This window comes from Peromyscus leucopus, chromosome 1, assembly GCF_004664715.2.
Source record: "Peromyscus leucopus breed LL Stock chromosome 1, UCI_PerLeu_2.1, whole genome shotgun sequence".
Taxonomy (NCBI): Eukaryota; Metazoa; Chordata; class Mammalia; order Rodentia; family Cricetidae; genus Peromyscus; species Peromyscus leucopus.
In genome coordinates, this window is record NC_051063.1 from 83584096 (window position 1) to 83609144 (window position 25049).

The 25049-nt window shown below is 47.3% G+C and overlaps 1 protein-coding gene across 1 annotated transcript in view; it reads right to left on the minus strand.

Annotated features, from left to right (window-relative positions):
* The window catches only part of Otoa (otoancorin), an 85484-nt gene that overhangs the window by 24157 nt on the left and 36278 nt on the right, over window positions 1–25049 (minus strand). The window contains exons 12-21 of the mRNA XM_037210989.1: window positions 21328–21467; window positions 16711–16834; window positions 13226–13441; window positions 9686–9853; window positions 9296–9439; window positions 6020–6078; window positions 5207–5324; window positions 4341–4414; window positions 3829–3964; window positions 2062–2252 (exon numbers count right to left, since the gene is read on the minus strand). Coding sequence (XP_037066884.1) covers window positions 2062–2252; window positions 3829–3964; window positions 4341–4414; window positions 5207–5324; window positions 6020–6078; window positions 9296–9439; window positions 9686–9853; window positions 13226–13441; window positions 16711–16834; window positions 21328–21467 — 1370 coding nt within the window. The remainder of the gene's footprint in view (window positions 1–2061; window positions 2253–3828; window positions 3965–4340; window positions 4415–5206; window positions 5325–6019; window positions 6079–9295; window positions 9440–9685; window positions 9854–13225; window positions 13442–16710; window positions 16835–21327; window positions 21468–25049) is intronic.

Here is a 25049-nt window from a genome sequence, read left to right on the forward strand (position 1 = left end):
TTAGCTCCAGGCCAGCATGGACTGTAGAGCAAGATCCTGTCTCAACAACAACAACAAAAACTGAAAACAATAGAAAAAAAGATGCTAAAGAGATGGATCAGCTGTTAGGAGCACTTTCTGCTCTTGAGAAGGACCAGAGTTTGGGTCCCAGCACCCACATCAAGCTGTTCACAATCCCCTATAACTCCAGCTCCAAGGGATCCACTGCCTTCTTCTAGAATCCATGGGCGCCTGCACTCATGCATACACACACACACACACACACACACACACACACACACACACACACACAAAATAAGAATAAATCCTTTTTTAGAAGCTGTCATCTCAGCACCGACTGATAGTTAGGTCCCACTAAAATGTCTGCTCCACAACAGCAAGTTCTGCATGGGAAAGGACGGTTCTGCTTGGCTGCTGGGAGCTCACATTCACCTGGATCCAGGCTGCTGCTGCTTCTTCATCATCAGCAGCATCAATATCTTTTTTAATTTTTATTACACTCATTTATTTATTGGGGGAGGGTAATTGCCACAGCAGGCATGTGGAGGTCAGAAGACAATTTGAGGAAGTCAATTATCTCCTTCCACCAAATTATCCAGGAAATTGAATGCAGATCTTCAGCCTTAGCAACAAGCACATTTACTCACCAGCCATCTCACCAGCCCATCATCAGTATCTTAACAACAATAAAAAGTAGTGTAGAGAACCAGAAATTCTCACTCACTGATGGTAAGAGTGCAAGGGCAGCCTCTGTGAAGGACATTTTGATGATCTCTTGCAAAAACCAAGTACATCCTTAGCTTATTACACAGCAGCTGCACACTTCTGCATTTATACAAGAGCTTTGAAAACTTACAGATGTTTATAGCAGCTTTAATTATAATGGCCCAAACTTGGAAGGCATGGAGATGGCCTCCAATTGGTGACTGGACAAGCCATCCCAGCTACCTCCAGACAGTGGGGTATTGTTCAGAGCTAAAGAAGTGAACTATTGCTGGGCGGTGGTGGCGCACGCCTTTAATCCCAGCACTCGGGAGGCAGAGGCAGGTGGATCTCTGTGAGTTCGAGGCCAGCCTGGTCTACAAAGTGAGTTCCAGGAAAGGCACAAAGCTACACAGAGAAACCCTGTCTTGAAAAACAAAAAACAAACAAACAAAAAGAAGTGAACTATCAAGCCATGAAAAGACCAGAATATTATTATGTGAAAAAGGCCTGTTTGAAGAGGTTAGATACTGCATGTTCCCCCTACCTGACCATCAGAGAAGACAAAGCCATCAGTGGTGACCAGAGACATGGGGATGGGGACTGCCTAGGCAGAGCCAGTAGGATAGAAAAATACTAAACATGCTTTTTGGAGGGTATTTTATCATTTTTACATTTTGAGGGATCACAGGTCATGGCACATGTGTGAGGTCATAAGACGGCTTACAAGAATCCTTTCTCTCCCTCCACCAAGTGGGTTCCAAGGACCAAATTCAAATCATCTGACTTGTCTGCAAACGCCTTTCCCCACTGAGTAAGCCTCAGTGTGAGATCTATTTTGTGTGTGTGTGTGTGTGTGTGTGTGTGTGTGTGTGTGTGTTTCAAGACATGGTTTCTCTGTATAGTCCTGGCTGACTTGGAACTCATTCTGTAGACCAGGTAGGCCTTGAACTCACATCCGCCTGCCTCTGCCTCCCAAGGACTGGGATTAAAGGTGTGTGCCACCACCACCCGGCTCACACCTGGCTTTTTTTTAACATGTTTTCTGGAGATTGGACTCAGGCTTCATACTTGTATAGGTACAGCAAGCGCTGTACCAATGAGCCATGCTGAAGTGCCATCTTTTCAAAACTCTCCCGACCCCAAACACCAAGGTGACTTGGCGATGACCACATGAGGCCTGCTGCCAGCTATGACTGTTCCCCTTGGCAGGGAATCTGAAGCCCGAAGGAGAAAGGTCACATATTCGGAGTCAGTGGAGACTTCTCATCCTAGTCTGGTGGTCTCTGTGGAAGCAGCCAAGCCAGGTCACGCTCACCAAACCTGCCACACCCCCGCAGCCCAGGAGGCCCCTCTTACCCCCACTGCTCCAGAAGCCTGGACCTCACTGCAGCCTTCTGCTCAGAACTGAGAGCTGTGCAGCCTCTGAGGCCATGCAGAGCAGTAGCCCAGGCTCTGGGTGAGATCCCTCTCTCGATGAAGGTGGCTGGCAAATGGCACAAGAGGTTTCCCACGATGTCCACAGTGTACTCATCAGCAATGACACCATCCTGAAACCAACGAGAAAAGCTGATGGGAGATCCGGCTGGGGTCAAGCTCATGACCTGTTGAGGACACTCCCCATCCCCAAACCCCATACATCTTTCGGGATCAGAATCACCTACCTCGCCACAGACCACCAAGGATGGTTCTGAGTCTGATTTCCCTCACCCAGGGAAGCAGGCCTCAGGTGCTTGGGAACCCCCAGCTTAGCACATGCTTGGCATTCAGTAAATGGAGACTGCTGCCATTGATACTGTATATTTGATAACCAAGAGCAGGATATACCCCTCAATGGTAGAGCACTCACCCAGAATGCACGAGGCCCTGGGCTCCACCATCAGTGACATAAGAGTAATATTGGTGTGACCTGGGAAGCTGCAGCTGAGCCTCCAGAGCCCTTTCTCAGAATGGCAAACACAGCATGGGCGTATGTTTGCTGTGGGTCGGGGACTGTGCTAAGTGTTACAGGCCTTAGTCTACTCCATCATCATAGGAACTTTAAGTACCAACCATTCATACTCTGTAAAGATAAACTTCCTGGTTCCCGAGTATGCCTGGGGCCCTGACATTCTGCAATGCATCGCCCGATTTATGCCCACAGAGCTGCAGAATGGCGTACTTTGGCACCCACCTTACACATGAGGATGCTGAGGCAGAGGGGAGGACAGGTTTGCTAAAACCACAGAACCAATTGCCAGCAAGGCTTGAAAAGAACCCAGTCCTCCACAGTAGCTGTCCAGCATCTTCTCTATGAGGTGGAAGTCTCCAGAACCAATGGCCAAGATTACTGAAAACAATAATTTCAAGGCTGGCTCTGAGACTCACAACTCAGACTTCTAGCCATCACTGCAGGCTCAAGATCACATTGAGACCCTTCCACAGCTCCCTGAGACTGCCACAGACAGACACACACTTCCAGATTCCCTCCACAGCTCCCTGAGATTGCTACAGACACACACTTCCAGATTCCCTCCACAGCTCCCTGAGACTGCCACAGACAGTCACACACTTCCAGATTCCTTCCACAGCTCCCTGAGACTGCCACAGACAGTCACACACTTCCAGATTCCCTCCACAGCTCCCTGAGACTGCCACAGACAGTCACACACTTCCAGAATCCCTTCCACAGCTCCCTGAGATTGCCACAGACACACACTTCCAGAATCCTTCCACAGCTCCCTAAGACTGCCACAGACACACACTTCCAGATTCCCTCCACAGCTCCCTAAGACTGCCACAGACACACACTTCCAGATTCCCTCCACAGCTCCCTGAGACTGCCACAGATAGTCACACACTTCCAGAATCCCTTCCACAGCTCCCTGAGACTGCCACAGACAGTCACACACTTCCAGAATCCTTCCACAGCTCCCTGAGACTGCCACAGACAGAAACACACTTCCAGATTCCTTCCACAGCTCCCTGAGACTGCCACAGACACACACTTCCAGAATCCCTTCCACAGCTCCCTGAGATTGCCACAGACACACACTTCCAGATTCCCTCCACAGCTCCATGAAGTGACCACAGGCACACTGAAGGGACAGGGTACTAGGAAAAGTGTCTCCCAGGATGTTCTCTTACCAGACACTGCTGTACCTTCCTGATAATCAAACTCCTTTTATGGGAATCTAAAACCAAGGTGTCCAAGTGTCTCTTCCCCAGGCTGATCAGAAAACGCATACAGCGAGAGGTGGGAACTGAAGCCAGGAAGCGGGACCTACAGAGAGACCAGAGGATGGAGGAAAGCAGTGTCTGTTCTGCACTGTCCCCTGAGACCAGAGGCAACAACAGCACCAGACACCACCCCAGGGACATTCTGTGAGCATGACTGATCCCACAGATGCGCCTCAGGTCTGAAAGCAAGTCTCCTTCCTACCACACTCCAATTTAGGGTCCATGTGGAACACTGTCTACTCAGAGCTCAGAAGTAATCCCAGACTCCCAGGTCCTGAGATGTCTAAGGTGTTCTCCACCCTGCCTCTGATTCCTTAACAAAGCCCAGAGGGAAAGAATGGCAAAGTCTGCCCCCCCACCCCCGCCGCGCCCCCCCTCATCTGGTGGCTGAGTCAGAAAGGGCCTCGATGCTCACGTACGGAAGGGTAGCCAAGAGGAATGAGGGCAGGGAGGACCTTGAGACTTCCCAGTATTTCCATGCCAAACAATTGACCTGCGAGGTAAACACAGGGAACTTAGCCAAACGATAATAAAATCAAACACAGACGGTGTCCATTTGTGTAACAGAGTGCCTCGTGGTGTAAATACCACTCCTTTGACACTAGTAGCTGAGGAAACTGAGACAGTAATAAGATGAATGTGTGCATTAAGTACGAGAACAATTTCACTTATGATTACAAAAGGGTGAGGTAGCATCTTGACGTCCATCGACAGGAAGTCAAACATCAGGCATGGGAATAGAACAGAATATTGTATGTTTTTACTTTTCACTACATTTATTCATTGATGTGTGCGAGCAGGCATGCCACAGCAGGCATTCAGAGGACAGAAGACAGCTTGGAAGTCAGTTCTCTCCTTCCACCATGTGTGGCCCAGGGATTCTGAACTCAGGTGTCCAGGCCTCGCAGCAAGCACCTTTACCCCCTGAGCCATCCTTCTGGCCCTTATGCAACGATTTTGATTTAATGATAGAGATGTATATAGTCACATAATGCTTGTATACAGAGAGAGAGGAAGCTGGTGTGGGTTCATGTGTTTTATGTCACACGTACTGTAAGGGACACAAAGGTCTTTGTGCTCACAGATGAGAACTAAGGGCACCTGTGATGAGATCTGCTATCTGCCCAGGAAGCTGGGCCAGGACATGTTTTCTATATCTGGTTCTAGCCAGTTCCATAGTAGAGCTGAATGATTCTGGTAGAAACATCTTTAGATACCACAGTCAATCCAGGCCCAGCCCTGGCATCAGGAGAGAGCTGGAAGCAGGAAAGCACTCCGGGGGTACCTGATCTGGCGAAAGCAGGGAGAAGTTGTTCTCGAAATACTGGAAGTGAGCCAGGAAGACATGGGCACTCATGGCATCGATGTGTGAGCACTGCACGCCTTTCACCAGCTGCCCAGCACTGGGAAACAAGACGAGGACCTCTGAGAAGGGGTAAGGAGGGGAGAGGGAAGGAGCCAAAGAAGGCATGCTCCACCCAACTCGGGCTGAGCACGAAGTAGCACTAAATCATGATTTCTAACGTCCCGACAAGCTCTGCATTTCAATATTTGATCTGCAAAGTGTTATTTGGGGAGAGTCTAGAAACGGAAAGTAGATCAGAGATAGAGGAAGTAGGTCAGTAGGGGCAGGTCCTTGGGAAGATGGCTACTTCCTGTCTCCCTCTCTGTTTCCTGGCCCACCATGATGTGAACTGCTGTGCTCCACGCCGTCCTCCCTGCCACGATGGACTGAAGCCCTGACAGTGTGAGCTAAAACAAAAACATTCCTCCTTAAGTCGCTTTCTAAAAAAACTTCTTTAATGCATTTAGTGTGTGTGCATGCGTGTGTGCACACTAACACCCATGTACATGGCACACATGTGGAGGTCAGAGGAAGACTTGCAGGGCTTGGCTCTCTTCGTCTACGATGTGATTCTATGGCCTGACCTCAGGTCATCAGGCTTAGCAGCAAGTGCCTTGACCCGCTGAGCCATCTCACTGGCCCTCACTTGGATTTTGGTATTTTCCCACAGCTCAGAGGGCCCTGCTCAGAAGCCAGGCTTCCCTACAGAAGACTTCTCGGGGTTGTTGAGGCCAGGCTGTCACCCTGCCCTACCTCAGGATCTCCTCGGGCCTTTCCGTGGTCTTTTCCAGAAGCTCATACAGGAACAAGGCCTGAAACAAGAGAGAAGAAATAGTGGTAGGGCCCAGTGCACCGAGGCCCGGTGGGGAAAGCACACTATGATCCCACCTTACAGATGGGAAAACTGAGGCTGAACACGGAGTGTTGCTAACCCAAGGCCCTCGAACCACTAAGTGGCTGAGCCAGAATCTGAAACAATGTCAGGAGCAATCTCAGAGCACAGCCTGCCACACTCCAGATGATTCTCCATGCTCCACAGGGTCATGACTCCTTTGGGGTCCAGTGACCCTTTCACAGGGGCCTGCAGTTGGAAGTTTTCCTGTGTCCGCAGTTAGGACAAATCTCTCTCACCCTCAGTCCCACAGCTACTTATAAAATAATCACTTCAGAGGTTTAATATTATTTACAAACTGTAAGGGCTAACGGCTCGGGTTTCTCACTAGCTAGCTCCTATAACTTAACCCATTCTATTAATCTGTAAGTTGCCATGTGGCTGTGGCTTACCGATACTTTCACGCCCTGCTTCTCCTGGCGGCGGCGGCTGCTGGCATCTCCTTCCTCTCTCTCCTTTCTTCTTCCTATCTGCTTGAATTTCCTGCCTGCCTCTAAGCTGCCTTGCCATAGGCCAATACAGCTTTATTTATCAATCAATCAGAGCAAGACATATTCACAGCATACAGAAAGACATCCCACAGCAGGGGCCGCCTAAGACCATCTGCATATCAGATATTTACATTACGATTCATAACGGTAGCAAAATTACAGTCATGAAGTAGCGACAAAAATAATTTTATGGTTGGGGGGGTCACGACAAAAGGCGGAACTGTTTTAAAGAGCTGCAGCATTAGGAAAGTGGAGAACCACTGCTCTAAGGGCTGAGTGAAGAGCAGGAACACAGAGTGGCAGGGTCGAAGTCTTACTACCTCAGCTTTATGAAGCTGCTGCCCTGTGAAGGGCTCCATGTGGTCCCTCTTTGTGTGCCCATCTGCTAGTCCTGAACCCGAACAGCAACATGAAGCGACCAGCAGGGACCAGAAAGTAACGTCAATGAAGGAGCTCGTGCCCACAGCGCACACTCCCCGCAAACCCTCCCAGGTGAGCACTCCAGAATGCTAGAGCTTAGGCAGGGGAGTCATTTGTTTTAAGGAATGAAATTTTACAGAATACCTAACTTGCAGAAGCGATCAAGTGCGACATTTGTCTATTTTATAGACTCTAAAACTTTGAACGTAATTCCCCGAACGCAGTAAATTATGAGCTGGAGTTAGACAGAGGCTTCTGTTGTGTGACAGCTGAGGGCCTCAAAGTCTCATAAAGGCCTAGGCAAAAAAAAAGCCAGGGAGTAGATGGACGGTCCAAGTGCTCTGTGTATGGTCCCTGAGGTTTCCAAGGACAGTAGGCCTGGGAACCCTCTCACAGGCTTCCCAATCTCAGGGGATGAAAACTCCATTAAGCCAGCTGCTGGGACAAAAATACCTGGAGTCTGTCTACAGAAGTATGAATTTCCAAACTAAAACAAGTATTCAAGCTGCTGAACCTGGCAGTGGTTTGTCCCATGGCAACAGAGTGCTATAACACTGTCCAGCTTCGTGAAAGACTCCACAGGAGATGCCCTGATGCTCTGTTCACGTCTGCATTCCTGGTTCCTGAGTGGTGTGGGAACACAGCAAGTGTGTGCCCGATAAACATTTCCAGAGCCTAGAGAGATGCTCAGTGGATCAAGCGCTTTTCACACAAGCGTGAGGACCTGAGTTTGTGTCTCCCAAACCCATGTAAAAGCTGAGCACAGTGGCACACATATGCAATCCCAGCTCCTCTATGGGGAGATGGAAGGCAGAGAAAAGGAAATCCCTGGGAACTGCTAGGCCAGAGTACTGGCTGGTTTTGTGTGTCAACTTGACACAAGCTATAGCCATCAGAGAGGAAGGAGCCTCAGCTGAGGAAATGCCTCCTTGAGATCCAGCTGTAAGGCATTTTCTCATTTAGTGATCAATGGGGGAGGGCCCAGCCCACAGTGGGTGGCACCATCCCCCAGGCTGCTGATCCTGGGTTCTATAAGAAGGTGGGCTGAGCAAGCCATGGGGAGCAAGCCAGTAAGCAGCACCCCTCCATGGCCTCTGCATCAGCTCCTGCCTCGAGAAGCCTGCCCTGACTTCCTTCAGTGATGAACAGCAACGCTGAAGTGTAAGCCAAAAAAACCCTTTCCTCCCCAAGTTGCTTTTGGTCATGGTGTTTTGTCGCAGCAATAGAAACCCTAACTAAGACAACCAGCTAGCTTGGAGTATGCCCAGTGACCAACAAGAGACCTTGTCTCAAGCAAGATGGAAGATGAGAACTAATACTCAGGATTGTCCTCTGACCACCACATACACACACCATGGCACACTGCACACACACACACACACACACACACACACACACACACACACTTCAGAAGTGATCTCTGGGCTCAGTCAATAAAGCATGAGGACATGGGCTTGGTCCCCAGAACCTACAAAAAGAAGCAAGATGTGGCTACACTGATGGTGTAAGACAGGGATCCCTAGGGCTCCCTGGACAGCCAGTCTAGCTGAATCAGCAAGCTCTAGTGGGAGCTGAAAGACTCTGTTTCAAAAAACCAAGTAAAGGGTGATTGAGAAAGGCACCTGAGGTTGAATTCTGGCCTCCACACACATACACACACATGCACACATGCAAAATAAATCACTTCAGGAGCAAATGAAAATGCAAGTGACTAACTCAACAGAAAGCCGGGGAAGGTTCCATGACCAGATATCAACCTCAACAGCATCTTCCTTTCCAAGCAGCCTGGATGCTGGCAATCTCTAACTATAAATATAATGGTGGGTAACATTTACAGCATGCTGTTCTTGGGCTGGGTGTCCTGTGTCACAATTGTTACCCGTAATCATGCTCATTTTGCACATAAGACAACTGAGGCCATGTAAGGAGAAGTCACTTCCCCACAGCTAATAAATGGCAGGAAGAATCAATCCATCCTTAGACCTTGTCTAACTTCTTACCACACACTACTTTGCTTCCTGGTCTCAATAACAAAAACGAAGTGTCTTTATCAATCTGACCCTAAATAGGTCATTCCCATAGAGACAAATAGTGAGAAGTGCGTGTCCAGAGTTGGCCGTGAAATTCAGCGGAAATGCACTCACCTGTCATGTGGGAGGCCCTAGGCTCCATTTTCTGCACCACAGAAAGAAATACAGGGATGATCTGTGAGCACTTCAGTCCTACCTGGCTCCTTCGAAGCTCCTTTTCTTTCAGGACTGTAGCATTGAACCGGGATTCTTTCCACAAATCATAGAGAGACAGTTCCTTAAAGAGAGTTCTCGGCACCTCCGCAATGCCTGAAGCACTGGCATCTTCTGCTTCCATCAGCTGCCAAAAGTGAGAAGAAAGATAGAGCGGAGACTGAGGAGAGTGTACCGTGGTCAGAGGCACTCTGTCTGCAAGGGACGAAGCACCACCGGGGGCCACATGTTCTGGATTCAGAACACCCCGCATACTAACTGCCAAGATAACCCCAGCCAAAATAAAGGGCCCAAAGTCCTAGCCTATTCACAGACTCTGAAAACCATATCCTCTGTAAGCCACGTGGTTAAGGACTGGACAGTTGCCTCTCACCTTGCTGAGGATGCCTTGCTGCTGGACAGGTGACAGATCAGACACATGCTGGGAAGCAGGGCTTCTCAGGACCTGCCAGAGATCCTTGTGGTCCATGTTGTAGAAGGCTTGTGTGCTGACCCCCGCCAGCAGCACGCCCATCTGGCTGACGTCGTAGAAGGACAGCACCTAGCAGAGAAACAGCCAGGAGAACCATGCTCTCTCAGACATTTACCAGGCCAACCTGATGCAGGTCCTGGGATGGGTGACAGCCAAGGGGCCCAATAGGGAGCAAGGTGGATGAAGCACTCATGGACCTTCCTGCCTTTTATCAGGAAAGAGAGTTAAATACCAAAGCATGAGGCTGCAGTCAGCTCTCTGGCGGGAACTGCTATTTTTGGCAAGCCCAGAGTGAACAGAATAAAAAAGTGACAGCCCTTGAGTCGTTGATGGACTTTTGGTTTTGGTATTTGACACTAGGAAAGAGACTACCCTCTTTATCCAGGGCAGGGATGGAACACAACAATCTCTCTCTGCTTCCTGAAATTATTTGCACAGAAAATGTCATCATGGACCCCCAGAACCTCAGTCAAGGTCCAGAAAAGCTAAGGTCTTCAGAGCCTCAAAATGAAGTCACCATGAACCTACAGGAACAGGAGAATGCTGGCGTTGGCCTTGAGTACAAAAGCGAACATGAGTGAACCGTGGTGGTCTTCATTAGGGTTATCATTGTATGATGAAACACCATGACCAAAAACCAAGTTGGGGAGGAGAGGGTTTATTTGGCTTACACGTCCACATTGTAATGCATCCTTGAAGGAAGTTAGGGCAGGAACTCAAACAGAGCAGGATTCTGGAGGCAGGAGCTGATGCAGAGGCCATGGAGAAGTACTGCTTACTGGCTTGTTCCCCATGGCTTGCTTGCTCAGCCTGCTTTTTTCTTTTTTTATAGACCCCTAAACCACCAGCCCAGGGATGGTACCACCCACAATGAGCTGGGCCCTCTCCCATCAATTACTAATTAAGAAAATGCCCTACAAGCTTGCCTACAGCCAGATCTTATTAAGGCATTTTCTTAATGGAGGATCCCTCCTCTCTGATGACTCTAGCTTATGTCAAGTTGACACAAAACTAAAACTAGCCAAGACAATGGCCCTGGTGCCGTGGTGAAGCTGGTATTCATAAGCAGACTCCAAAGCAGATGCCTTGGGCTTTTCCCACTGTGACTGGCAACTCAGTCCCTTACATTCTCTGTGCCCTGTGTGAATAACCTCAGAAATGAAGGTTGTTAACACCGCTGAAATCATGAGGACGATAGGAAGACTAAATGATTAACCCACTTAGAACAGATCCGGGCATACAATAAGCACTTCATGAACGTGTGTTATTATTTTCATACTGAAATTGGTCCCAATCCAACTGTCAAGAGCCAGTTGACGTCCTGGGAAGTGACTAAGTATGTGAACAGAAAGAGTAGGATGCCCAAGTGCTTCGGAACCAAGTCTCTGAAACAGGACTTTCTTCCCACACATTTCCCTCTCTGCAGCCCAGGGCTGAGACAAAAGAGCATCATTCCTGACACCAGTGTGATGGGGGAATGATAAGTATTTTTAAAACTTCCCCCGGTAGTGGATAACTCCACCGATACAATAAGCCAAATGAAACTGAATTAGAAGTCCAGATTTAATGAGCAAAGCATTCCCAGGTACTCTCAGGGGGGGAGAAGAAAGCAGGAGGCTGCACCCAGGGAGGGGGCCTTAAATATCCTGTAGTCGGTCTTTGCGCAGCTCCAGGGGAGGGGCCGCTGCTGGCAGCCTTTCTTTGGGCAGGGTCTGGAATGAGAGGCGTGGAGCCCAAACGGAGATTTCCCACAGGCAATCCTGCCTGCCAACCTGTATCAAGAGACACCTGAGAGATGAATAAAGCATGCTCCGGACATGACCTTTGGAACATTTTCAGGGAAATTTAACTTCCTGGCCACCACGAGATGAACGGCCTACTCTCCCACACAGTCTTTCAGCTGTGATGTTTTGTGTGGCCTCATACTCAGAGCAAGAGAGCCAGCTGACCGCAGACTGAAATCTCCAGCTCTGCAAAGCAAAATAAGGCTTGCCTCCGTTAACCTGGTTCCCTCAGGTAGCTGTCACAGCCAGGAAAATACTGCTCACATGCAAGCTAGGAGGTGTGTCAGCAGCCTTAAAAACAAGGAAGAAAATCCTGAGGTGTGTCCCCGGCTCTGTAGCAGCTCTCTCGAAGAGCTCACGGCCTGTTACTTCCCCAATGCTCAATCACTTCCCCGTGCACTGCTGGAGTAATCTGCAAAAGCGATGTGAGGAAGGAGCTATTCTTAGCCCCTTTTTAGAATAGGGGAACCGGGGCAAAGAGAAATTAAGCTATTGCCTAATGTCACACAAGTAGATGACAGAGTAAAGATTCAAACCCCAGTCACCTCCTCCACATTTCCTCTGTATAGATGCTTCTGCTGTATGTGCTCATGGCTGACTGTTATAGACAGAATGTTTGTGTCCACCCCCAAAATTCATATGCTGTGTGATGGTATTGGGTTGCAATGAAGTCACGAGATAGCTTTGTTAGTTTTATGTCAGCTTGACACAACCTAGAGTCATTTGGAAAGACAGACTCTCAAATGAAAAAATGCCTCAGTTGGCCTATAGGCAAATCTGTCTGGTATTTTGGCTGATGATTGGTGTGGGAGGGCCCAGCTCACTGCCTATAGGAAGGTGATCTTGAGTTGTCTAAGAAAACAGGTTGAGCAAGCTATGTGGAGCAAGCCAGTGAGAAGCATTCCTCCACAGCTTCTTCATCAAGTTCTTGTCTCCAGGTTCCTGCTTTGGCTTTCCCAATGATAGTCTGTTACCAGTGAGCCAGATAAGCCCTTTCCTCCCAAGTTACCTCTGGTAATGTGTTTTGTCATAGGAATAGGAACCCTAAGTCATGAGATATTGGAGGTAGATAGGGACCCTGAACTGATAGAATTAAGGCCTTCACCAGAAAGCAGGACTGGGGAGAGGGCTCTGAGTGGGCAAAGGCTTTCTGTACAAGCATGAGGACTCTAAGTTTGGACACCCACATAAAAAGGCAGTCAGCCTGTAACCCCAGCATTTGGGGTGGAAGGCAGAGATATGTGGGTCCTTGGGGCTTGCTGCCTGGCCAGTCTAGCTAAAATGGCAGGCTCTAGGTTCGGTGAGAGAACCTGTCTCAACAAAACAAGGTAGAGAAATGCTTGAAGAAGACATTTCATCATCCCTCTGGCCTCCACACATATCTGTACAAATAAGCATACATGTATTTGCCAAGGGACAGAGAGGCAGAGACAGAGAGACAGACAAGCTTGCCGTCATGGAGTTTACCTGAGTACATAGAAAGACAGCTGTTTCCACAAGCCAAAACAACAGGCCTCTCAAAATGAGGCTTCCCAGAACTGTGGAAAGGAAATGTCTGTTGTTTAAGCCACCAACTCTTGTTATTTCATTACAGCAACCTAATTAACATCACAGTGGCCCCTGAGGCACTAGAAGGAGGTTGAGGATCCCAGCTGACCTTTTCCTGGGCCAAGTATTTGGCAGACAAGATGCAGATCTGGCTTCTGCTCCAGCCTGTAACCTGGTTGAGGGTAGAGATGGCGCTGTGCACCGCCTCAGGGGAGAGGGATTCCAGCTGACTGCTGGTCAGACCCACGACTGCATCTGACAGAGAGCCTAGGGTCTCGTTGAGGGTCTGGTTCTCTGTAGCAATGTCCAGGAGGTTAGCCTTGAGCTGGAAGGATAACAAACTGGTATGAGCCTGGATAGACAGCAAGGCAGCGCTCCCCCGGACCACACCCTGGGTATAAGGACTCCGTGCCGCCCTCTCTAGACATGGGCCCAGGGACAGCAAAGCAAGAGATTCTTGGTCATGGCCAGACAGTGGCTGGCCCCCTGAGAATGCCTCCTCCAGGCCTGGCTTTCATGTGCTGAAATTCACTTTGGGTTTCATTTAAATATTAATGTGTTGTTAAATCAACCTCCCAGCACGGCGGGAAGAATTTTTCTCCCTTGTAACTACACCACATTTTGTAGCGTCTGTTTTCCTCTTGTGATCTTGAACTCTATGTCCATATATTTGGTTGCTTTCCTTTTGTGAACTATCCAGGGGCTTTCTCATGGTAATATATAATCTGCATAAGAAATAATTCTCAGCAGTACAAGAAAGATAAAGTGAAAATCCAAACTCAAGAACAGAATTACGGAAATGAGCAAATGAGCACAGGGCTCGGTCATGGACCACTTTCCAGAAGAGGGAGGAGGGGGAGGAGAAGGAAGAGGGGGGAGAGGGGGAGGAAGAAGGAAGGAAGGGGGAGGAAAGAGGAGGAGGGGGAGGAGAAGGAAGGGGGAGGAAGAAGGAAGGGAGGGAGGAAGAGGAAGAAGGAAAGAGTGGGTAGGAAAGAAGAAAATAAGGAGGGAACAGGAAGAAATGAGGGAAGGGGAAGGAGGAAGGTGGGAGGGAAGAGGAAAGGAAGGAGAGACGGAAGAAGAAAAGGAAGGGAGGAGAGAGGGGAGGACAGGAGGAAGGAAGGTCATGTGTATCTTTCCCAGTGGCTCTATGCCTTTAGAAAGACACAGTGTGAAGTCCTTAAGATTTATAATATGAACAGAACTACTTTATATTTTCACTTAAATCATATTTTGTACATGTCTGCGTGTTTCTAAGATTGTCATATTGATTATTTTTATTGTAATATACTTCCCTAGTTTCAGTCAAGAATTCCTACCTGATTCTGGTAAGGTAAATTCTGGTAATAAACTCACCAACTGTATCATAGCCTCTGTACAAATAATCATAATAATAAATAATGATGGTGGTGGTGATGATGATGATGATGATGATGATGATGATGATGATAATAATTGAGAAGCCAATGAGGTGCTTAACAGGTGGCGGTACTTGGCCACCAAGCCTCATGACCTCAGTTGGATCCCTAAACCCCACAAGATGGATTAAAAAGAACTAACTCTCAAGTGTTCTCTGACACATAAACGTGCACACACACAATATAGAAATAAGTAAAAATAATAAATAAATGTAGAAAATGAGGATAGTGACCTGTGTTAACACTTGAATTTGTCTAAACAACATTCACTTTAGTCACGCATGCACAGCCCTTTTATGTGCAATCTTGAAATTGCCACTGGGGGGCAGCAGAGCTAAGAGGAAGAAACCAGTTTCAGCAGGCCCCCCTCCCCGGTGCTGTTCCCAGGCTACAGAAGGAAGAGAGAGCCCCACAGTATTGGCTCTCAAAGCCTAGCCACAGGCAACAGCAGCGTCACATGATGGCTAGAACTGCACAATTCCAGACCACAACAAGACCTGGGGAATCAGCTGGTTGCGCAGAACCCAGTGCTGTGTGTGCACTTTAAGGAGTGGACCAATGAGCCCTCAAGTCTGAGAACTGCCGAGCTCCATGTCCTTAACCTGTTTCCCAATGACCAGAAGGGGTCCCCATCCCATGTCTAATTGCATTTGTCTTCCTTCTTGGCCAAGGGTGTCTCTGTGGCCACAAAACACAATTACCTTCTTATTTTTGCTTGAGCTTCAGAATTTTTCTTGAGCACAAAGCTAGGCCTTGACAAATAGATGACCATGGTGAGAGATGCCCAACGTAACAAGGTATTTGGAATTATGTGTGGAAAACTGCTGTGGAATTACTGGTGGCTTTACCAAGATTTTCTTTGAATGGTATTATAGTGTGGTGGTTCTAATTTTCTGGTTAAGAAAAGAGCGATCTGAAATTTGAATGGGAAAAAAAAATAGAAATAAGAAGCCTAGGTACACATGCTTGAAATCCCAGCACTCAGGTGGCTGGGGCAGGAAGATTGCAAATTCGAGGCCAGCCAGGGATCTATAACTAGACTTCACTGAAAAAATAAACAGAGAGAAAAGGATGGAGGAGGGTGGGGGAGTCATCTGTATTTGCTAATTTGACCGAGGAACAAGTCTAGGAACTCAGTAAAATCCACACTCATTCAGGGCTCCTCCGTCCTGCCTGTGCTGGGATCGTCTGCAGACTTTTTCATTTCATTCATTCATTCATTCATTCATTCATTCATTCATTCATTCATTCATGGAGAAGTGGGCCACTCACGTACCACTGCGTTCCGGTAGAAGTCAGGGGACAACTTGCAGGAGTCAGTTCTCTCCTGCCACCATGTGGGTTCTGGGGATCAAACTTGGGTTGCCAGCTTGGCCCTTGACCTGGCAACTGGTTTGTTTGTGTGTTTGTTTTTTGGGTTTTTTTGTTTTTGGTTTTGGTTTTGGTTTTTTGTTTGTTTTTTTGTTTGTTTGTTTTGGGGGGTTGTTTTTGTTTGTTTGTTTGTTTGTTTTTGTTTTGTTTTGTTTTTGCCACTCCAATTCTCAGAGTTAAACTTAAGGACCCATACAATCTAGGCAAGACTTCTGCCACTGAGCTACAACATCCCTAAACCCTTTTCGTATCTCTTTTTATTCTTTTACTTTGAGACAACGTCTTAGGCTGACCCTGAATTCGTGACATTCCTGCTTCAGACTTCCAAGCAGCTGGGATCACAGGTCTGCGACACCATGCTGGGCCTCTGAACTTCTTTAGAAACATGCCGTCCCCAGGCCACATCCCTAGACCAATAACGTCAGTCCCTGGCGTGGAGTCCGGCAGAGCCTTGACTCCTGTGGCGCCCCTTTACTACAAGTGCATTGTCTGTCCTTCAGCCACTTGTCAGCACTGCTGGGCTCCCCCAGACCTCTGAGCAGATCTCCACTTAGAACCCCAGGCTGTGCTCAGTACAGATGCTGAGATTCCCGGGTGACCCTTCATTTCGGTTGGCCAGGGCTCTTCTGATTGTCTTTCAATACATCCACATTTTCTCTAATTCCTTCCTATGCTCTTCCCCTCCAGGACTGAAAATGCCATCTGCCAGGATTGGACTGCTTAATAACCCGTTTTTTGTTCTCAAAAGCCAGGCAAACTGGGGAAACTGAGGCTGAGGCCCCAGGGACTCGCATCTCATCTGTACCTTCTGGATGCCAGCCTGGAAGCCCCGGAGGCGGCTGCACTTGAGCATCTGGTGGAGAAGGACTTGGGCCAGGGTGGCGTCCAGCAGCTCCAGACCATCATAGAAACAGACCAAGAGCCCCAGCCTGTGTAAGAAGACAAGGGAGGCTGCTGGGGTTGCTCAGAGCTGAGAGCAGTCCAGACCATGAAAGTGGCCATCACTCACCAGCTTCGTCCTGTGCCCTCGTCGTGGATCATTACCTCTCAACAACCCCACAGACTGGTTTTCACCAGCCCCTGGTGTGGGTTGATTGTGGAATGTCATGTATTTGAATGCCTGGTCCCCAGCTGGTGGCAACCATGGCTGGAGGAGGTGGCTCACTGGGAGCAGACAGTGGAGGGTTATAGCCTGGTCTTGTTTCTGGTCTTGTTTTCAGTTTCCTGGTTGATCATGATGTAAAGAATTGCAGCTTCATGCCCTGTTCCCCACCATGCTTTCCTCGCCATGATGAGCTTTACCTTCTGAAACTGTCAACCAGAATTAAACTCTCTTTGAAGTTGCTTCTGTCAGGTATTTTATAACAGCAACAAGAAAAGTAGCTAATAGAGCCCCATTTCACAGAGGGGCAGACTGAGACCCAAAGAGATCAGGGAACTTGCCCAAAAGCAAGTAATGGAGTTGGAACTTAAATCTAGAGCCCTCCAACTAAGCCACCTCATCCCATAGGAAGGGAAACATGAAAAGGAGGATGCCAGAGTCCTCCCACCCCATGTCAACATAGAAGTATAGGATCATCCACTCTGAACAACAGTTCTATTCTCAGATGCTTTACCACCTACCCACTCAGATGATGCTAAGAGGTCAGAAGAAAAGAAACAAAATAACGCAGGAGTGGAGGAATGCAAACTCTGGTCTAGCTGGAAGCCTACGGCTAGTGGTTGGGAGCATCCTCTCAGGCCAGCTAGAGTTTGAAGGCCAGTTCTGTGAGACATTTGCCTCTGGTGAATAACTTGACTCCTCACTGAGGTTGCTGCATACAGCAGTGCAGTGCATGCTGTGGGCTACAGTGCAGGATGAGCCTGTCTCTCTGAACTCTAAAGTAACTGGGTTTGCTTTACTCATCACAGTGCATGAGTGGACAGTCAAGTAACTGGACAGGCAGGCCCAGTGATGAGTCTCCCAGTGGATACTAAACACTCACTCACCAGTGACTGTTCTTAGAGATAGGACAAAGACCATCTAGATCAACATGGCCGGACAAGCTGGTTGACGATAAGCATCCTTGCTCAGACTTCTCAGAGATATTGACATATTCAGCCATGGACACAGGAGCTCATTAAGCCACAGAAAGAGTAGGATGGTGGTTACCAAGAACTGGGGGGAGGGGGGATGTCAACAGACACAAAATTTCAGTTAGATAAGAGGAGTAAGTTCCAGAGATAGAGACCACGGCAATGATGGTTAACAACAGGGAACCCTGCTCAGAGCAGATTTAAGCCTTCTCCTCACCTAAACACACACACACGCACAGGAGATAACAAGCATGCATGTTATGGTTTTTTTTTTATTCATGGGCAGGGGCATGCGTGTGCGTGGGTTGTGCACACTAGTGTGTGAATTCAGATGTGAGTCACAGCATGAGAAGGTGGAAGTACAATCTCTTGGGTTAGAGCTCACCTTCTGCCTTGTTAAGGATGAAGTCTCTCGTTCATGGATGCATATGGCCCACACACTCCTACCTCTACCTCCCCCATCTCTCCATATTACAGATGCTCACACTCTACATCTAGCTTTTATGTGGGTGCTGGGATTGGAACTCAGGTCTTCACCTTTGCTTAGCCAGAGTCTTTACCCACTGAGCCATCTCCCCAACCCTGTAGTTTCGATCTTGGCTGTCCCTCAAAGGTTCATAGGTTGCAGATCTGGTCCTCAGCATGGCAGTGTTCAGAGGTGGGACCTTTGGGAAGTGATTAATCACAAGGGCTCAAATTTCCTCGATATGATAACCCATTGACAGATGCACAGCCTCACAGGCCATTCGAGGTGGTGAAGACATGGGGAGGCAAGGCCTTGCTAAAAGAAGTAGGTAGCTAGGAAGGGCATGTTTTGCCCTGATACATTCATCCCCCCCAACACGCACCCCTCTCTGCTTCCTGGGTGCCATGAGGTGACCAGTCTTGCCCTGTTGCTTGCTTCCATCATGATGTGTCCATGTGTCACCTCCACCAAGCCCAAAAGCTGCAGGGCCAAGCCACCATGGACAGAAACCTCTCTAAACCATGAGGCCAAAATGAGCCTCTGCTGCTTTAAGTTAGTTCTCTCAGATATTTTGTCACAGTGACAAAACTGACAAGCACCATATACTATACATCATAAATAAACACAACTTGAGTTGTGAAATAATTTTAGGAAAAAATACCATTATTGAGCACATGCAATGAATCTTTGAGAGGAACTAATGAGGCAGAGTGATTCTTGTCTCCCATTTTACATATGGATAAAGAAAGGCACAGTGGGGTGATAGGATGTGGCCAAGGTCACAACTCGAAAATAGCAGAGCTGGGATTAAACCCAAGAAGTCTAGCTCTGGGTCCATGTCCTTACTTACCAGGTTATTTTTGTGTGTGTAAAATAGTAAAATAGGATTCATGCTGCTGGGTGAAATTTATTATGGACAGGGGAGATTGTGACATAGTTCCAAATGAACACCCACTCTAGAAGGATCATCTGAAAGATTTTAAGGTAATTCAGGATGTGACAGCCAAGACCCTGAGAGGATGGAGAGAAGAGTGTGTGCTGGTTAGGTTTTTGTCAACTTAACACAAGCTTGATATCATCTCAGAAGAGGAAAGCTCAACTGAGAAATGCTTCCATCAGATTGGACTGTGGTCATGTCTAAAGGGCATTTTCTTGATTAATGATTGGTGTGGGAGGGTCCAGTCCACTATGGGTGGTGCCATCCCTAGGCAGATGGCCCTGGATTGTATAAGAAAGCAGGTTGAGCAGGCCATGGGAAGCAAAGCCAGTAAGCAGCACTCCTCCATGTTTCTGCATCAGTTCCTGCCTCCAGGTTCCTGCCCTTAGTTCCTGCCATGGCTTCCTTCAATGATGACTACAAGCTGTAAGATGTGATAAGCCCCCAACTTGCTCTTGGTCATAGTATTTTATTAAAGCAACAAAAATCAAATTAGAACTTATGATCCTCACTACCTCCTCTTTTGCTTGACCCCCTCCCTCCCCCCAGGGTCAGGCACCCCTAACTGGAAATGTCTATAGATGGGGATCTCAGTGTCATGACTAGATTCAAGAGCTGATGTCACCCAGGGGCTCCCCGGCTGATGGCCTGATAAAAGGGATCTCGAACATGGAAACACACCAGTTGCCTCCAACACTTGCCCCAACCTAATGGAAACACCACTGAAGGGACCAGGGCCAGTTGTTTTTCCCCCCAGGGGCCAGTTTGCTAAGACCACTGCCCCATATTACCCCACCATCCTGTGTTGACTCATGGCTGGCTTCAATCAGACCCTCAGGAAGCACATCATCTGGTAGCCAATTAGGGTCCTACCTGGCCACAAGCAGGAACTGTTCTTGCTATTTTCAGTCAGACAGACCCCTGACCCAGCAGACTGAACCCTGACACCTCAACCACAGTTGCTGGCCAGATGTCACGAGCCAATCACAAATTGATTCCTGTACTAGTAAGAGTCTATACTCCATCACTTCAAAGTACACTTAACCACAGCTCTAATTCCCCGAAGCAGGCTTAAAGGGGACTGCCTTACCCTCCCCTGGGGTCCAACCAAAATGGACCCCAGCATGCTGGTTTTTCTCTCTCGAGAATAAAGCTGCTTTCCACAATTGCACACTGGGTGTCTTCTGGTCACTGGCGTGGTCTAAGGACCCTGCAGCCACATTGACCTTACAGTGTCACCCTGACTAGTGAAGATGGCCTCGCTCCAGCTCAGGGCTGGAAGAAGCACTAGGAGAGGTAACAGAAAATGCCTGATATCCAGGAGATGCTCCAGGATTTTCCCTTCCCTTTCCAAACATTTTCAAAGGGTGCCGAGCCCTTGGGAGCAAATCCTTCTCCTCACATGCACAGAGAAGTATGGGGCTATTATCAGGGAACTCTGGATTTGTAGTCACTCCAAGGTATCTGGTACTTTGATTGCATTTGTGCGTGCATACGTGCGTGCGTGCGTGTGTGTGTGTGTGCGCGCGTGCGTGCGTGCGTGCGTGGTGTGTGTGTGTATGTGTGTGTGTGTGTGTGTGTGTGTGTGTGTGTGTGTGTGTGTAAGTATGCATCCTCATGTGTGTATCCATGTGGAGACCAGAGGATGACATCAAGTGTCTTCCTAAGTCACCCTCCACCTTACTTAGTGGAGACAAGGTCTCTCAGTGAACCTGGAATTCATCACTTACCTAGCCTGGCTGAGCTCCCAGGATCCTCCCGTCTCTACCTGGTATCCTCTCTCAGTCATAGGATTACAGGCACATATTGACACACCTAGCTTTTTACCTGGGTGCTGTGGATTCTAACTCAGATCCTCACGCTCGTTGGCCAAGCACTTTATCAACTGAGCCGACTCCCCAGCCCTTGGACCAAATATTAGAAAGGCCCAGTGCCACCCTTGCCTGTGAATGGTGGAGGTGTTCCTCATGTCAAAGCTGGAGCAGTGGATCCTCTCCAGAAATGCCTGAGCCAGTTCAGGGGTGACATCATACACTGTGTCCAGCTGCTTTGTGGCGTTGTCGTAGCTGATAAACAGCCCAATCTGGTAGACAAGGATGGGAAGATGGGTGAGATCGGGGAGGAGGGTCAAGTAGTCCAGTAGGGATCCATCGTGGTAGCCCGTGCTGGGCCCATCTCAGCCATATGATTATGCCACCAGTTCTCAAATGACTTTATTGCTTCTCTCTTCTTATTATTTTGTAATGTTCAGTGTATATACTCATTGCATATGGCACTTTGTTACACAGGGATGTTTATATGAGTATCTACCGTTTGTGGAGCCTTCTCCCCATAGCCCCTCACCTCTGGTCTTTCTCACCTCCCCCCATCTTGTTAGCCCCGTTCATTCCCCTAAACATTTCACTGCCACTTCCATGTCTTATACACACACATAGTTTTATGTATCTGCATAAAATCTGGGAACCACAAATGAGAGAAAACATATTTGTCTTTCTGAGACTGACTTAATTAGCTTGATATGATTATCTCCAGTTGCATTCAATGTAACTTCATCCTCTATGGCTGAAAAATTCCATTGTGTAAAACTGGACTCAATGGGGAAAGAAATGAAAAAAAAAGGAAAAGAAAAGAAATCTCAAAGCTGTGTGGGTGGGAGGGAATAGGGGGTGAGTATATTCAAGATACAATGTATAAAAGTCTTACGGAAATTAATAAAAACATCATTAAAAGGTAAAAATCACACTGATTTCAAATAAACCAAGGTGATAGGATGAGAAAGGTTCTACTGTGCACACAGAGCATATTTTCCGTATCCACTCCTCTACTGTTGGGGTCTAGTTGGCTCCACCCATCTCTTAGCTGCTGTAGGGCGCTGCAGTGGGCACTGGTGTGCAAGTGTCTCTCCAAACTGCTGCTTCGGAGGCTTTCCAGTAAACAGGCAGGAGCAGTGTAGCTGGGAGATCTAGTTTGGGGGTGTTGTTTGTTTTGAGAGCAGGGTCTCACGCTATAGACCAGGCTGTCCTTGAAGTCACAGAGATCCACCTGCCCCTGCCTCCCAAGTGCTGGGATTAAAGGCGTGCCCCAACATGCCAGCATTAAGGCTTCCTTATTGTGTATATCCTCACTGACATTTTTTCAGTACTGGGGAAGGAATTGCAGTTGCACACTACCAGGCTGGGGAAGGAATTGCAGTTGCACACTACCAAGCTGGGGAAGGAATTGCAGTTGCACACTACCAGGCTGGACAGGAAGGTGGTTTTTTGTTGTTTTTTTTTTTTTGTTGTTGTTGTTGTTTTGTTTTTTTGTTTTTCCAAGACAGGGTTTATCTGTGTAGCCCTGGGCTGTCCTGGGACTCACTCTGTAGACCAGGCTGGCCTCGAACTCACAGAGATTCATCTGCTGCTGCCTCCCAAGTGCTGGGATTAAAGGTGTGCTCCACCACCGCCCTGCTGGAAGGTTTTACTTTTCAACATTCCAGTGGCTGAAGGTTTTTTTCTTTTTTTTTTTTTTTTCATTTTCGCTTGTTTATTTTTTTCTGTTATCAGCTTGATACAGAACAAATTCTTTTCCCCCCTTTTCTATTTTAATAAAAATAAAAAAGGAAAAAAGTTATAGCTAATTTAAGAAAAACTATATACAAAAGTACAATAACTATATACCACATATACATGCAATAAATACCTAAACAATGTCTAGTCCATTTGTATTTGACAAATTCAGAGAAAATAATTCCATTATATATCCTGTTTTGGTAAGTCCAAAATGTACCTGATTTACTTTCTATCCTAACATATTACTAACAGAACTATCTTATAACGTCTTTCAAAATTATACTTACACCTCTTTGGTGAGTTTCTTTTCTGAAATTTTTTTAAAGATTTATTTATTATGCATACAATGTTCTGCCTGCATGTATGTCTGCAGGCCAGAAGAGGGTGCCAGATCTCATTACAGATGGTTGTGAGCCACCATGTGATTGCTGGGAATTGAACTCAGGACCTCTGGAAGAGCAGTCAGTGCTCATAACCTCTGAGCCATCTCTCCAGCCCCTAAAATTCTTAACAAAGAAAACTATAACTATAACTATCTAATCTTCAACTATAACTAATTAATCTTCAACTCCCTCAGAGATCCAATAAGGAAATAATATTGCCTAATAAAAAATAAAAACAAGAAGTGCACACAAGCAACTTCCAAAAAAAAAATGTGAGTTGACAGAAACAGTCAGCTGCCTGGACAGTCACCTGAGGTTTCTCCACAGTGTTGGGGCATCATCGTCAGCCTATAGGCTTAGCATATCTGACAGACTCATTTGTGAAGTAGGATGTACCAAGGTCAACAGTTCAACCTCACATTTGGTGAGAGCAGTACATGTACCAGAAACACATGAAATCCACTAGTGTCATGTCATGATTCAGGATTTTAAATTCTGGAAATTGTTAATTTTTTTTTAATTCAGCTGTCCATTCTTCTTGGCTGTGTGTGTGTGTGTGTGTGTGTGTGTGTGTGTGTGTGTGTTCATCTCAGCATCCCATTCTTCTCCACATCCCTCTATTAAATGCCAGTCTACCATTGAGAGGTGTGAGCTTAGTTACTCTTCAAGAATAACTGTTTTGCCGGGCGGTGGTGGCGCACGCCTTTAATCCCAGCACTCGGGAGGCAGAGCCAGGCGGATCTCTGTGAGTTCGAGGCCAGCCTGGGCTACCAAGTGAGTTCCAGGAAAGGCACAAAGCTACACAGAGAAACCCTGTCTCAAAAAAAAAAACAAAAAAAAAAAAAACAAAAAGAATAACTGTTTCAATGTAAAGAAATGCTCATCATCCTTAATCATCAGAGAAATGCAAATCAAAACGACTCTGAGACACCACCTTACACCTGTCAGAATGGCTACGATCAAAAACACCAATGACAGCCAATGTTGGAGAGGATGTGGAGCAAAGGGAACACTCCTCCACTGTTGGTGGGAATGCAAACTTGTACAACCACTGTGGAAATCAGTATGATGGCTTCTCAGAAAATTGGGAATCAATCTACCTCAAGACCCAGCCATACCACTCTTGGGCATATAACCAAGCAATGCTCAATCATACCACAAAGATACATGCTCAATCATGTTCATAGCAGCACTATTTATAATAGCCAGAACCTGGAAACAACCTAGATGTCGTCAACTGAAGAATGGATTAAGAAAATGTGGTACATATACACAATGGAGTACTACTCAGCTGAAGGTTTTTAAAGCTGATTGTTGTATGTGTGGTCCTAGACTTATTGTGCTGAGTACAGACAATGCAACCCACAAATTTTCTGCTTTGAAGAGTAAAAATTATTTTTAAATGGGTGAACAAGCTAATAGATGGCCTGTGATGATAGACAGAGCTTGTGTTCTCTTTGCAAGATATAAAATGTAGCATATAGATTACACATAGTGTTAAGTGTATTGTTCAGACTCTATATTCCTGCTCCATTTGCCTACATGTCCAAGGGTATCGCAGACATCTTATGCTACAATAGGACTCATTATGGATTTACCGCCTGCCTCAGACTTTCCATTCTATGTGTTGACACACTCTAATTCTGTATTTTACAACGTGCTCAATGGACTGGGGGAGAAGCTCGGTGGATATGGTCCAAGCACGAGGGAAGGGTTCAGATCTCCAGAGCC